This window comes from Aulonocara stuartgranti, assembly GCF_965226115.1.
Source record: "Aulonocara stuartgranti genome assembly, chromosome: 14".
In the NCBI taxonomy this organism is placed as follows: Eukaryota; Metazoa; Chordata; class Actinopteri; order Cichliformes; family Cichlidae; genus Aulonocara; species Aulonocara stuartgranti.
The window spans coordinates 1,906,414-1,920,239 of record NC_138950.1 but is presented as its reverse complement, the minus strand read 5'-3'; the positions used below and the strand labels follow the sequence as shown (position 1 = coordinate 1,920,239).

Below are 13,826 nucleotides of genomic sequence, written 5' to 3'. Positions count from 1 at the left end.
AGTAAGTCCCTCCCCATGCTCCCAGAAATAAACATGCGTACAGCCAGGTGAGTTTTTGTTGAGTCTTTATTAAGAAAAGATCATGTGATCCAGAACAGTGCACACAGAACGGCTGGTTCACACAATCCACGAATGATCCGGATCAATCAGAGTCCCGGCATTTCTTGTGTGAACTCATCCACCGAGGACTTCTGTACAGCTGCTATGGGAGCAGAGAAGGGAGATAATGGACCAGACTATCAGCAAAATACAAACACCTTCACATTCAGAGACGGAGAGCGCAGACGAGACTTCACCCTCAAATCCAAACCAGAGAACTTGAATGTACTCTGGACAAGAAACTCCAAAATGATCCTCTGATTACACAACACGTTCATCTTTAACCAACTCTGTCAGCATGGCAGTTTACAAAATATATTAAAAAAAAGAAAGAAAGAAAACAAGCTAACTACTAATACAAGCTAATACCACAGAGCAATTTAGTCTTTAAATGTAGGCAAATGGCTTGAAGATTACATAAGAATACAGATGTTTAGGACAATGCTAGCTCACAGCTAACATTAGCTATTGTTAAGAACTCAGCCAGTTAAATCAGATGACATTATGCTAATGTTAGCCAAAAATGCTCAAACGCTTAAAATCAACATTTTATCTGCAATGCTACCTTCAAAAATCAGTGCCTTTGTTAAATTAGCTTTACCTAAGGCCAGTGCTATCATGCTAACTTCCAAAACTGGGCTAAGAGATAAATATAAATAAAATGAGCTTCACCTCCAAACCAGCTAAGATAATAACAGTGTAATTTGCTGACAGCTAAAAATAGCTGTCACCTCTAAGGTGAAGCTAACATTAGCTAATATGATAGCATTTGTTTAATTAATTTGTTTTTTCTGATGTAGCTCAATGCTAGCTACCAAAACAACCAGTTAACAAAGCTAAAATGGCTTTGATGTTAGTTTCACTTTGAAGTTATCTATGTTAACCATTCCTTAGAATTATTAAGGTTTATAGCATTAGCTTAAATTACTGATGTCTGCATTATTGATAGCTAGAAACTATTATGGTTTACTTTAAAACATGTGATCACTAACTCCGCCCAATGAACCGTGCATCACCACCAATTTAAAGGCGAACAACGATGTTCTACTCAAAAGAACACAAGAAAGTAAAGTGACAGGGCTGATAATAATATGTGGCCATAGTTCAATATTCACTGTTAGCATATAGATAAACCTGAATGTTGGCTTAGAAGGCTTACAGACCTTAATAGTTTTGACATAAGGCTAACATAGCTAGCTAATATAAGCTATTGCTGCACTTTTTTTTTCAAGACAAAGCTAATGTAGATTGCTAACAATAACATCATAATTTTTGTTATGCTAGGCTTTACAGCCAACTCACTCTGAGCCGAGGTAAAACTAAAACAGTAGGCTATTTTTACAGATTTTATTAGCTCCGTAGCATATCAAATGTAGATGACTGCTAACATGACTCAGCTTTTGATACAACATCATCATAAATAACAGCTTCATTTTAAAGAAATACAAACACTCGCTAACATTTTAGACTTTGAGATAAGAATGCTGCCAATAATAAAAAATAAAAAAAATAATAAAAAAAACAGAAAAGAAAAGACTATGTGATGCCAGTATTTGTTAACACTGCGACTATCGCTGATTTTCAGGTCAAGCTAATCAAGCTAACTGCTAACACAAGTTGAACAATAAAGCAAATAATTAAACTGTTAGCATTAGGAAACGTTATTTTTGGATCATTTTGGAGTCTTTCACGCGTTTTGTTCAGAGGACAGACAAGTTTACAGCAGATAACACATTTGAACTGAAGCCAACACGGTCTGACAACAGCCCCTTTTTTCAGTAAGGCAGAGCTGGACCTGAGGAGGGCAAAGCTGCGGGTTTGTTCAGAAACAAAACAATAAAAAGTAAAAACGATAAATCCTACTGAGTTTAGAGCAAAAAAAAAAAAAAAAAAAAAAAAAAAAAAAGAATCAGAGCGGCATTCGATTGCCTTCCACGCTGATTTTAACAGCGTGACCCGTCTTCGTCAGGCGCCGGATGTCAGCAAATCTACGCATCTGTTTATCAACACGGGACAAACTCTTCCTCACCGGACCCTGGAGGCAGACAGACACACAGAACAGGAAGTTACAGGATTTACATCTTGTAATCACACACTGAGGTAACAACACAAAGACAACCGGTTTGTTTCGCACACTTCACTGCTCATGCAGGAAGATGTTTCACAAACACCTCGTTCAGAGCCATCAGATGGGAAGACTGTTCCTAAAGACCATTTACAGTTCAAAATAAGCTTTATTTGTCTCATTCTGCCCCCTCGCTCTGTGTGAAACAAGCTGCTTTAACTCCCCTCCTCCCTGAACATCTATTTGCTTCTGATTGGACAGCTTCTGGAAGCCTGCTGCTGGACGTGTGGCTGATTCCATATCAAAGTGAAAACATTTCTTCCTCCGGGTCAGCTGACTCATTTCTACAGTAAATGTATTTTATTTAATGAAGCCATGCAAATTACAGGTACACTGTCCCACACACTGCACACCTTCTCACCTGTGGAACGTTACTTCCAGTCTCTTAGTGATTATCTCTCTCTAGTGCATGAGTTTGGTGTTTATTAGGCTCAGAGGTGCTCGACGGCTGCAGCAGAGATGTTCATGTGTTCATACAGCAGGAAGGAAAATGATTCAACCCCGGGCACTGCGTATGAGGTCACATGACCTCTGAGTACATTAGTTTGTTAAAGTTAAGGTTTTGTCCGTTGGTTATGACACGATCAGAAGGTTTATCAGTGATTGGTCTGACGTTAGAGGTCTGAATGACTGAAGTGTGATCGATCGTGTGCTCTTCGCTGTGTTCAGTGAACTCTGTTTGGGGGTTGGATAACTTTGCCTCCACTGTACGTCTGCACACTGCCGGTGAGTCAGGCTCTTCACACCATGCAGACAGACTTACTGCCCCCTGCAGGGGAGCAGGGGAGCTACAGGGGCATTCTGTTTCCCTCTATGCTGATCTTCACAGCTCCCTGCGGCCGCCCCAATTTTCTCTGCTCGGCGAAACGCCGTTTGTGCTTCTCCAGCAGGCTGATGGCCTTCTTACAGCCGCTCTACAAAGGACCAATCACAGCTCAGCTCCTGACAGCAGGTAAACTCCTTGTTCAGAGCTTTACAATCAAATAGAAGCAGAAAATAACCCGATGTCTGTTCCAGCACAAAAGTGTTGAAGTGTTTGTTTCAACTTTATTTAAACTTCAGAAAACTGACTGTTTATATAAAAGTTCTTTATTGTTATTCGTATTGTTTTTTCTTTAAAAACGCGTTTGCTCTTAGAGAGGTTTAAAATATATTTGTTTAATTTTGGAATTTTGTATTTGTGATTCATTTTGTAAATCGTGAGTAAATAATTTGTTTGACTCAATTACGAAAAAACTGAAACCAAATGTTAAACTCTGGATATTTCATAGGACTGTGCCTAAAGGGGGCGCTCTGCTGTTTAGTTGAAGTGTAGCCACGCCCTGAAGCACACGCCATCGGCCCGTGTGACCACTCACCCTGCTGGAGTCCCCCTCCACGTTCCATTTGGGCCGAACCACGTAGTCTTTGTTTGAGGGCATCGGGACTCGAGCCCGGGCGCAGAACCCGGGGTCTCCGGGCCGCAGAGCTCTGTTGGGAGCAGGCGTTCAGGTTAATGAGGGTGGAATTTAAACACGGCACAAAATTCCAGACGACAGAGGAGGAAGTTATGACAAATCCCGCCCCCAGATGTCTGAGAACTTACTTCTCCTCTCCGGTCAGCTGCTTCTCCAGGTCTCTGCGAGGCGTCTGACCTCCAGAACTACAAACAGAAGAAGAAGACATGAATTCAACTTCGAGTGTGAAGTAGCTCCGCCGCACCTCGCAGGTTTCTGAGCGATGTTCTTCACCGGCTGAGCCTCCATGCTGTTAGCAGCACGTCACTCCGAGCGAGTTAGTCGGCGCCAAAACTTCCCGCACGGAACAAACTCAGCCCTGCCCGAGCTCCACATCGTTAGGGCAATAAAACACACACGGCTAACACTGCCGTTACAGAAACAGGCTCCAGTCTCTGCTCTGTTTAACCCCTCTGTGCAGCAGCGCCCCCTAATGTCTACAGTGGATATTAAAAGTATCAGCAGCTGTGACTGTATTAGTTTGTGTCGCAGATATGGACCGAAGCTGAAATAAGGCAGTCCTCCACTCTGGTGCAGTACCAGTTTCAACCACCGGGTGGCATCCAGTCCGCCTGAAACGCGCCCAAGCTAATGTTAGCGTTTCTAAGCTGACTTATTTTGATAGCTAGATGAGCTCAGAGTGGAGGTGGTAAAAACAGAGTTACAAGAAGGGCTTGAATCAAATATAAAATCTCAGCTTCAGTCATTTTCTTTAGTTGAATCACTCTGAAATAAATGCAAAGTATTCAAACCGGCCAATTCTGCTTCATCTCACAAGCTCCACCCACCTGTTTGTGAGGAGCAGCCAATCAGAGGATACTTAGAGGAGGCTTATTTTATACTGCAAATTATGCAAACAGACTCTATTAGAGTCCAAGAATGAAAAAGGAGCTGGAAATGAGCAGAACGGGTCACCTTTAAATCGTGCAGCTGCACTCATGGATTCATTCTGGTCACTTTGGTGCTGCTGTGGGTATCTGAGGAGTTACTAAGCTTTAGACAGAGGGATGTAAAACCTGCAGAGACGCGTTAAAGAAGGTAAACCTGGTCACTCAGTGCAACCATGCAACGTCAGGACTGAACCTGGTTGGTGGAGAAAAGACATCAGGTTCCTCTGCCCTCTCCACCTTCTGAGGCTGACTGGGGATGAGACGGAGGAAGAGGAGTGAAAGAGGAAAAACTACGCCTCACGCTAACTACGACCTTTAGAAATCATCTCACAATATTCAAAGAGAAGATCGAGAAAGGCGAAGCTTTCAAATGGGTTTCAGGTAAAGCCGTGCTGAGTGACTTTAGAGTGAACAGCGGTGGGAATGCGGCGCACAGATATAGCAAACGCACTGGGGGGGGGGGGGGGGGGGTTTCCACCTGTACAAAACACCTGACACTCTGACACAAGCAGAAGATGGAGAATGAGGGTTAAACTGTTCTCAGGTGAGAGACAAGCATCATCACATGACAGGAAGAGGACGCTGAAAACAGAGCAGACATCAGCCCGGGGGGGTCGGTCAGTATTGTAGCTACTGCATGGTTCGGACGACTCACTGTGGAAAAGGTCTGAAACCTAACGACGGCTGACAGCGATTCTAATAAAGTCAAATATATGAGCAATTTTATGGATAATGTAAATAAAACTTAAATCGCTGCAGATATGAAGCAGAAACAAGAACGTTAGTGTCGTCTGGGTGACGATGGAATCAGAGGAGGTCGGACGTTGCGATCATCGTTACCTTAGGCGCCGTCTCTGAGGCATCTGCTGATCCAGATCTCTCTGCTGCCGCTCCTCTCTCGTCATCCCCTTATAGTTCGACGTCAGACCGAAGATCGGCCGCGACCACTCGTCTGGAGATGAGAAAGAGTTCAGAAACCGCGGCCTCCACGGCCAGACAGGGAAACTACAGAAAAGGAGCATGGCCTTACTGATGAGTTTGAGAGCGAGGTCTTTGTTGGCTCGAGACTCTTTGGGATGTTTGTACAGGAACATGACGGCCCGCCCGATGCCGCTGTGCTTCAGCGTCTCCTGACTCACGCTGGGCAGCTGCAGGACGAAACACACCATGAACGACTGAATCTTAGAGACGCAGCTGAAGAACGATGTGCCGCGTTCAGCGCTCACCTCCTGCAGTATCCTGAGCAGCTCCTCTCTGATCCTGAGAGCGGGCAGAGATTTGTCAGGAAGAGGGCTGATCCACTCTTTAATGGCCGACATCACGCCGCTGTCGATGAACGTCTCCTTCAAGTCTTGCCTGAGGGACAAACGATAAGAGTCTTCAATGCAGTCACGGAGGAGAAGGACCTGCTTTTTTTTGGCGCTGGTCTCAGCACGTAAGCCTTCAACTATAAGCTAACATGGAGCTCTTACTTCTTCAGGTGCATGACAACCTGCGGCAGCAGCATGAGCTTCTTCAGCGCTGGTTTCTTCTGGCTGTTCAGAGCTCGATCTTCCTGCAAATAAAAACAAATGCACACAGAGTCGGTGAGGATCACAGCTCAGAGATTTGTGAGGCTTTTATTTTGACGGGGCGAGAGCAGCGTGCGCACCTCCGCAGCCTCGTTCATCTTGGTGATCATGGCGTTGACCACGTCGTCGGCGTCGCTGATGAACGTGCCTCCATCGCGGTGCCGCCTCTTCTTGCTGTTCATGGCTTTCCTCCGGGCGAGCATGATGTCGAAGTCTGACATCATGCTGGTGCTACACACACACACACACACACACACACACACACACACACTTAATAGCAGAAACAACAACGCTTGTTTAAAATCGTGTTGCTGATCAGCAGACTCACTCTTGGCCGCTGCGGTCGACGCCCTCGTCAGAGTCTGACTCCTCCTCCGCCTGCACCTTCTGCTTCGCCTTGCCGTCGCCCTCCAGGTCCTCCTGGTTGAAACCCTGCAGGACGACAGTTTGTGAAACGGGAACTGCTCGCGGCTGATCTCGCTTTTGTCTTTGAACGGAGACGCGACATCGAGGCTTACCGTGAACTCCTCCTCATCTCCAGACTCGCCAAAGATGTCTGCGATCATCTTCCTGCAACAGAACAGGCACATCAGCTCCTGGCAGCCACAGAATTAAACTCTTTATTTTGAAATTAAAACTCTGCATGTGTCTTCTTGCAGGGGTGGTAGCTGCATCCCTCAGGCTGTCCTGTAGGGGGGTTTGAGTTTTCTGCGAGGTGTTTCCACGTCAGCACTCACTCCTCCTGGTCTTCTCCGGAGTCGCTGTCGCTGCCAAACAGCGCTTTCTCGTCCTTGTTCCCCGCCGCCTTCGCTCGGTCGTCCTCCTCGCTCTCGCTGTCTGAGCCGAGCTCTCTCAGTTTGGCGGCCAAACTTTTATCGGGACCCCCGAAGTCGGCGTCACTGTCTGAGTTCTCGTCGTCTGACACCGCCCGGTTCCTCTTCGCCACTGAGGAGACCGTCGAGAGCGACAAACGTCACACAACAGCGCTGCTTTACCTCGCAGCATCAACTTTTACTTTCAGCAGAGAATCCAAACAAAGATCCTGCTCCAGCCGTCAGGTCTGCGTTACCTGGTTTCTCCGCCTTCTCCTCGTCCTCGTCCTCGCTGTCGGACAGGATGGCCTTCTTCCTCTTCACTGCAAACACAAAGCTCACTGGTTACTCACACAGCATCTAAAACGGAACTGAAATATTAACAGAACCGGCGAACGTGGCGGGTGACTCCGTCTCCGTCTGACCACGAACACAACGAGCAGCACGCCAAAGGAAAGTCTGTGAGAGAACGTGTTTACCATTACTAAAAGTGATCACATGTTCTTTAGTCGGTGAAGCCGGCGTGTGTGTCACGTGTGTGATCACTGTGGCCCTGCTGGATGGGTACACCTTACCACAGACTTGCTTCACGACAGCGGCGACGTTTACCTCGCAAACCCGGACAGTGTTGGGAAAGTTACTTTGAAAAAGTAATTACTTATAGTTACTTCTTGAAAAAAGTAACTGAGTTACTATATTATCACAGTAACTAATTACTAGGAAAAGTAACTATTGCATTATTAAAAAAACCAAAACAAAAAAAGTTGAACCCTCTCAGAGCGCAGACTTTAAAAGCATCTCGCCTCGTTTCATCCTGTTCAACCACCACAAACATGGTTAACGGATCATTTTCATAACTCGAAATATAAATTGGACATTTTTAAAACCTTTGCAGCTATTTACCTAAAATGCAGCCAAGGTGTTTTCATTTCTAACTATTTACAGAAAAATCTAATAAGATGTCACAAATGATTTGTGTCTGTGTCCACTGCACGATGCAGGAGAACGCCACCTGACACCTGCAGCTGTGTCACTCCAGTGTTTACACTGTAATCTGTCTTTTTTTGGCAAAACTGTGACATTCAGCAGTCACCTCATTGTTCTGACACACAACAAAACTACACACTAACTACACACTCCAAACACGCTAAACGTCACAAATCTCTCACCGCCGTCACTCCTAAAACTCCGCCTTCTTCCTAAACAACCAAATGCCATGTTGTCATATCATTTCTTGATTGGTCGACATGGTACATTTTTCCACCAATAGGAAAGGGGTGTTTTTTCTTTTTCTTGGTGCTTTCGAGCTCTTTCCTTAGAAACAGTTTTTGTGTTTCTTCTAAACTTCACGATTTTATTCAGAAATAAACATTTTTAATCATAACTCGTGTTTTTCACGGCCGATCAACACAATTTAAAAACTGATATATATTTTAAAGTCAACACTTGTTGCTGTGTCATCTTAAATTGGTCATGTGATTGTTTTGCCCCGCCCCCTGGTAAACTGAAAACAGCTTCAACCGTCTGTGTTGACAATAGTAACGCGTCCACAATGTAAGAGCGTTGTAACCATAGAAACAGTCATTAGTTCGATCGCTCAATAACGCCGTCACTCGGTCACTGAACCCAGAGCTGCTCGTTTATCTTCATGTTAATTTGAATCAAACTGATCAGATCAGGAAGTCCAGTGTTTCTGGAGTAACGACATCATTTCCTGTCACAAAACGGTTCAACTGAAGTCTGCCTGGGGGCGTGGCTTACCGCCACACGCGTACCTGGCTTCTCGTCGTCCTCGTCGCTGTCACCTCTCTGCTGCCTCTCCTCTTCCTCCTGCTGCTCTCCATCACTTCCTGCTGCAGCCTTCCTCCGCCCTTCCTCTTCCTCCTCCTCGCTGTCTGACTGCATGACCCCCTTCCACTTCTCCCCTCCTCCTTCCTCCTCCCGTTTCTCCTCCTCATCCGAGTCTATCTGCGCCGCCTTGCGTCTGGCAGGCGTCTCTGTGTCAGAGTCACTGTCAGCATTGGAGCGGCGCTCTGGGGACGCCGCGGCTTTGGCATCCTCGTTGTCAGAATCGCTTTCTGCCGCCGCTTTGGGCCGCTCCTCCACATCCGAGCTGCTCCCTCTCCGCTTGGGCGGCGGCGACGCCCCCTCCTCGTTGTCAGATGCTCCGTGTTTGAGCGGCGATGAGGCCTCGTTATCTGAGCCGCTCGTCCTGCGTTTCTCTGGCGGCGACTCCTCCTCCTCGGACGCGCTCACCCTGCGTTTCACTGAAGATGAGCCATCCTCATCGTCGCTGTCGGCGGGCCTCGGCGCCTCCGCCTCAGAGTCACTTTTGTCATCACGGCCCCCGGGGCCCTCGCCCTCCGAGTCGCTGTCGGCCCTGCGGCAGTCCTCGTTGTCAGAGCCGCTGGCCCCGCCACCTGTCACCATGGCGTCGTCCTCGTCGTTGCTGCCCTCGTCCTGACAAAAACAAAGAAAGTTTATCAGCCCGATCACGGCGGTCTGCAGACGGTGTTTGTCATATTTACAGTCCGAACAGACCGGAGCCGCCATTGTTCCAGCAAACGTAACAAATACTGACAGCGTCCACATCACTGCAGCTGCAGCACCAATCCATGTGTCGACCTCATGTTTTCCAGCTGTTGCAACATCTGTCTCTCTAACCTGTGACTCTTTCAGCTCCGGTACTGATCAATCACTGACATGCTGGGAAAAACAACACTCTCATAATATCATACATAGAGCTCATCCCACACGGTTCCAAACATGGAAGATCAGCTGTCCATGTCCGTGTAAATCCGCCTGATTTGAAGTATGAATTTCAGGCACTACTTAAAATGCAAAGACGAAACGGCTCAGAATAAACGTTTGAAAACTGATGATGTCAATGAATTATCTGCAGAATCAATGAGATGAATTCTGACCTCAGACCGGCGCCCGGCGCTCCTCATCTCCTCGCCATCTGATGCTGGGTGTTCATCCTGAACCGGCGTGCCGCCTCCATCATCTACAAGAACACATCCGGAACATTCATGTTAAATTCAGTCCTTTTTAAAAGCATTTATAGGAGCTGCAAAAAGTATGCAGTAACTTTACCAAGCTGCCAAAGTAAAACTGAATGAAAACTACCGGTACACAACAGCTTTCTCTGCATTCCCTTCGATAAACTGCCTTTCAAAGAAATAATCGTGCTTTTCAAGGATCATGGCTTATTAGGACTGGATAGAACATATGACAGCAGCAGTGAGAAGTAGAAGATTACACTACAGTCACATCAGAATATCCACCGTTCTGTACATTAACGGTCAAACAGGCTACAGCTTAGGAAACGTTTCTAGTGTTAAAAAGTCTCCGTAATGATCACACGATGTCATCAGCTGGTCTGTAAACAGCTCAAAAACAAACACTTGGATCCTCTGCAGCTGCTCGCCAAACTTCACTTTAAAAGTGACCAATTTTAGGTTCATGGCTAACCGCGTGACAAAAACATAAAGTCCACCTACATGAGCAGACTTCATCTTTAAGGCTTTCGTATTGATTCGGCTCTCTTTGGTGTATCATGTCTAACCGGTTATATTGATTATGAAACGTTTGTTATGTAATCAGGCCAACAAACACTGATGGTTTAGCTTGGCTCGGTGGAAGGCCGCTTTCTGCCGGGTTCGTGTTGGATGGCTCCGCTGGTTTCCTCCACGGATATAACGTTGAAATATCACCGCGTGTTTCAGTCTTTTGGAGGTAAATGTGACGGAGAGCTCAGGAGATGTTTGCCAGCCGGTCGTGACGCTAAACCGGGACATGTTTGCTGGAAACTGGCGCCGATGCTGTCGCTAACCCCGAAACACAAACAACGATCCCTCCGCGTGATCACAACCCACCTCTGCATCATGTTTATCTAGGACGCGCTCATGGTGCTCGAATTCAGTTAGTATTCAGTTAGCTACTACAGTTGGTCAGTACTGTCCTGTTAGTCGTTTAAATAGGAAACAAAGCATAAGCGTTACCGGAGCGGTTCCCGGACATTAGATCGTCCTCCTCTCCGTCCATTTCCCCGACGAAGAAAGCTTTGAGTTTGGGCTTGAGGGCGGAAACCCCCCTCTGTCCACTGGAAGAAATAAACCTGAACGAAGTAACGACGGTCTGAGGAAGATTACACCCACAGCTAGCCTCTGCTAGCCCACACAGCCAAAATGGTGACTACCTGTATCATATGAGCATGCGCAAAGGGATCGGTCGCTTCCTAATGACGTAAACTGTCTTTTTGGAAAAAATAAACTTTATTAGTATGACAAATGATTCTAGAAAAAACAATACCAGAACATTGGTCGTGTAAGTATTTTTATTTATACTGTTTTGATTTTAATTGTACTGCCGAAAGTTTTTCTTAGCTTTGAACCGCGTGACACTGTCTGTTACTAACTCCAGCTGTAGTCTGACGACTTAGACACGCGCCACAGCCTACAGAGGATCCACGCGGACCCGGAGCTGTCCTGTTTTTTTTCGGCTGGTTTGGTGTGTGTGAGTCCGGTGTGATGGGGGACCGGAGCCGGTTGTGCTCCGTGTGGCTCGGCTCGGAGACCGGGATCCTGAAGGGGGTCAGCCTGTCCCGGAAACAGGCCTTCAACTTCTGCAACACGAGCCACCTGAGTCGAGACCAGGAGGTCCGCGCGCTGTGCTGGGGGGACGCGGCGGAGAGCGAGCTGCTGGTGGGCTGCGTGGACGCCACCGTGAAGACGTTCAGCTTGGAGAAGGGCGCGTTCACCGAGAGCCGGCGCTGCGGGGACCCGGCGGAGGGCTGCTTCTCCGGGCTAGCGGCGCTGGGCGGCGACGCACTGGTCACCTGCGCGGAGAGCGGCGCGCTGCGCGTGTGGAGGCAAGAGGGCGGCGACGAGCCCGTGACACAGGTGGACGCCGGGAAGAACGTGTGCAGGATGCGGCAGAGCCCGGCGAACCCAAACAAGGTGGCCACCGGAGGGAAGGAGAACGGCCTGAAGATCTGGGACCTCCAGAGGCCCGAGCAGCCCGCGTTCAGCGCCAAGAACCTCCGGGACGACTGGCTGGACCTCCGGCGGCCCTACTGGGTCCGGGACATGGCCTTCATCCCGGACTCCGACAAAGTGGTCACCTGCACGGGTTACCACCAGGTGTGTAGCTGTGATTCACCCTCAGCAGGACAAAACGTGTTTTTAAAGAAGACCCATTTAAAGTTTACTTTGGCCCGGGTTAAAGGTCAAGCTTATCACAAACATCTGGTTTGTGTGATCTGTAAACGTTCGTCTGGCTCAGAATTGGCTCAAAAGTCAGACCAGACTCCGTTCAAAAAGTGTTTAATTTTAAGTTTTCTTAAGTCTATGACAAAATTAAAGCTCGTGTAAATCCTCAGCTCTCTACATGTATTATATTTTTTTCTCTAAGTCGGCTAACATTTGAGCAATATTAAAGGACAACAACAAACTGTCTGAGTAAAACAAACTAAGGCTAAAATTATGGATGATTTTATTATCAAAGCCATCGTCAGTTTGGTTTCGGACCGATTCCTCATCAGTTTTCTCTCCATTCAGAAGGTGTTTGATTTAAGGTTTACTTTCTCTTCTCTCATACATTTATGATCTTTAAAATTTCCTCCAGGTTTACAAGTTTAAAGGGATATTCCATAAAATTATTAAGACAAAAACAACACAACTGAAGTTAAAGCTGTGGATAATTTCTAAAGTGTTTCTAAAAAGAAACAATAATAGTGATTTTCCTTTGAGGTCTTTAGTATCCTCGGTGTTGATTCCTGATCAGTGGAAAAAATGCTTTTAGGTGTAAAAACAAATAAAATAATAATAATTAAGCAGCAGAAAATAAAGTTAAAATCTGTCAATTGATGACCTGCTTTGTTTTTTTGTTTTTTTAAAATAAAGTTATGTTGAAACTCTCTCTCAGGTGCACGTGTTCGACCCCTCGTCTCCTCAGAGGCGTCCTGTCCTGGAGGCGGAGTACGGCGAGTACCCGCTCACCGCTATCTCTCTGACGCCTGACGGCACAGCGGTGGCGGTGGGCAACACCCAGGGTCACATCGCCCTGCTGGACCTGAGGAAGGGCCTGGTGCGTGGCTGTGTCAAGGGGCTGGCGGGCGGCGTGAGGGGGCTTCAGTGCCACGCCTCCCAGCCGTTGGTGGCGTCCTGCGGCCTGGACCGCTTCCTGCGCATCCACAGCCTGGAGGACCGCAAACTGCAGCACAAAGTCTACCTGAAGTCCCGTCTCAACTGCCTCCTGCTCGCCAGCCAAGACCTGCAGGAGGGAGGGGCAACTGCAGGGGAGGCGGAGTCTGAGGTAAAGGAGGAGGAAGACGAAGGTGATGATGTGTGGGACGCTATGGAGCAGGTGGAGGAGAGGCAGAAGAGGAAAACGACAGAAGACAACGAGACAACGAAGAAGAGGAAGAAGGCACAGGACTGAGAGGCATTTGAGGTTTTAGAGGACAGTGGGACGTTTAACCGCCGTAGCTGGGGGCTTGTAAGCAGCGTTTATTCAGACTGGAGGCCTTTTATTTTGAAAAGCTTCAGGTACTGGGTAGATGTTTCTCACCTGTGAACAGGTAGAGTCTGCGTCTGCCTGGGGAGACAAATGTATGAGTGCTTTAAAACGTCTTTGTGGTTTTTTATGATTGTAATTATTGAAAATACACGTGTAATTATGATTAAAGGAGTTTCTGCTTCCTGTGTCTGATCAAAGAAGTTAAATGTGCTGACGGAGCATCTCAGCTCCTGAGGAGAAACTGCAGCAGAGGAGAAAACGGTGGAAAAACAATCCAGTTGTAATTCTGTGCAGGGCGCTCAAACATGCGG

General features: G+C 47.1%; 2 protein-coding genes across 2 annotated transcripts; one reads left to right on the top strand and one right to left on the bottom strand.

Annotated features, from left to right (window-relative positions):
- Window positions 1-48: 48 nt before the first annotated feature.
- Window positions 49-11,184, bottom strand: iws1 (interacts with SUPT6H, CTD assembly factor 1). Its single transcript, XM_082502486.1, has 15 exons — window positions 10,998-11,184; window positions 9,918-10,000; window positions 8,769-9,453; window positions 7,251-7,316; window positions 6,919-7,126; window positions 6,700-6,751; window positions 6,510-6,613; window positions 6,262-6,412; window positions 6,083-6,165; window positions 5,837-5,966; window positions 5,641-5,758; window positions 5,451-5,562; window positions 3,810-3,866; window positions 3,583-3,694; window positions 49-2,134 (listed from the first exon to the last, which is right to left on the bottom strand). The coding sequence occupies exons 1-15, from the start codon at window positions 11,038-11,040 to the stop codon at window positions 2,009-2,011; spliced, it is 2,130 nt and encodes a 709-aa protein (XP_082358612.1). The 5' UTR covers window positions 11,041-11,184; the 3' UTR covers window positions 49-2,008.
- Window positions 11,185-11,247: 63 nt separating this feature from the next.
- Window positions 11,248-13,700, top strand: wdr74 (WD repeat domain 74). The gene is made up of 3 exons (XM_082502487.1): window positions 11,248-11,322; window positions 11,419-12,137; window positions 12,922-13,700. The coding sequence occupies exons 2-3, from the start codon at window positions 11,526-11,528 to the stop codon at window positions 13,435-13,437; spliced, it is 1,128 nt and encodes a 375-aa protein (XP_082358613.1). The 5' UTR covers window positions 11,248-11,322; window positions 11,419-11,525; the 3' UTR covers window positions 13,438-13,700.
- Window positions 13,701-13,826: the final 126 nt, after the last annotated feature.

What these genes read in the sequence shown, in the direction of transcription:
- wdr74 (XM_082502487.1), top strand. Translation starts at nt 11,526, where the DNA reads ATGGGGGACCGGAGCCGGTTGTGCTCCGTGTGGCTCGGCTCGGAGACC. An exon ending in CCTGCACGGGTTACCACCAG is followed by an intron (nt 12,138 to 12,921) that starts GTGTGTAGCTGT and finishes ACTCTCTCTCAG; the next exon opens with GTGCACGTGTTCGACCCCTC.
- iws1 (XM_082502486.1), bottom strand. Translation starts at nt 11,040, where the DNA reads ATGGACGGAGAGGAGGACGATCTAATGTCCGGGAACCGCTCCG. An exon ending in CGAGGACGACGAGAAGCCAG is followed by an intron (nt 7,317 to 8,768) that starts GTACGCGTGTGG and finishes TTGTGTTTGCAG; the next exon opens with TGAAGAGGAAGAAGGCCATC. An exon ending in CCTCGCTCTCAAACTCATCA is followed by an intron (nt 5,563 to 5,640) that starts GTAAGGCCATGC and finishes TCTCATCTCCAG; the next exon opens with ACGAGTGGTCGCGGCCGATC.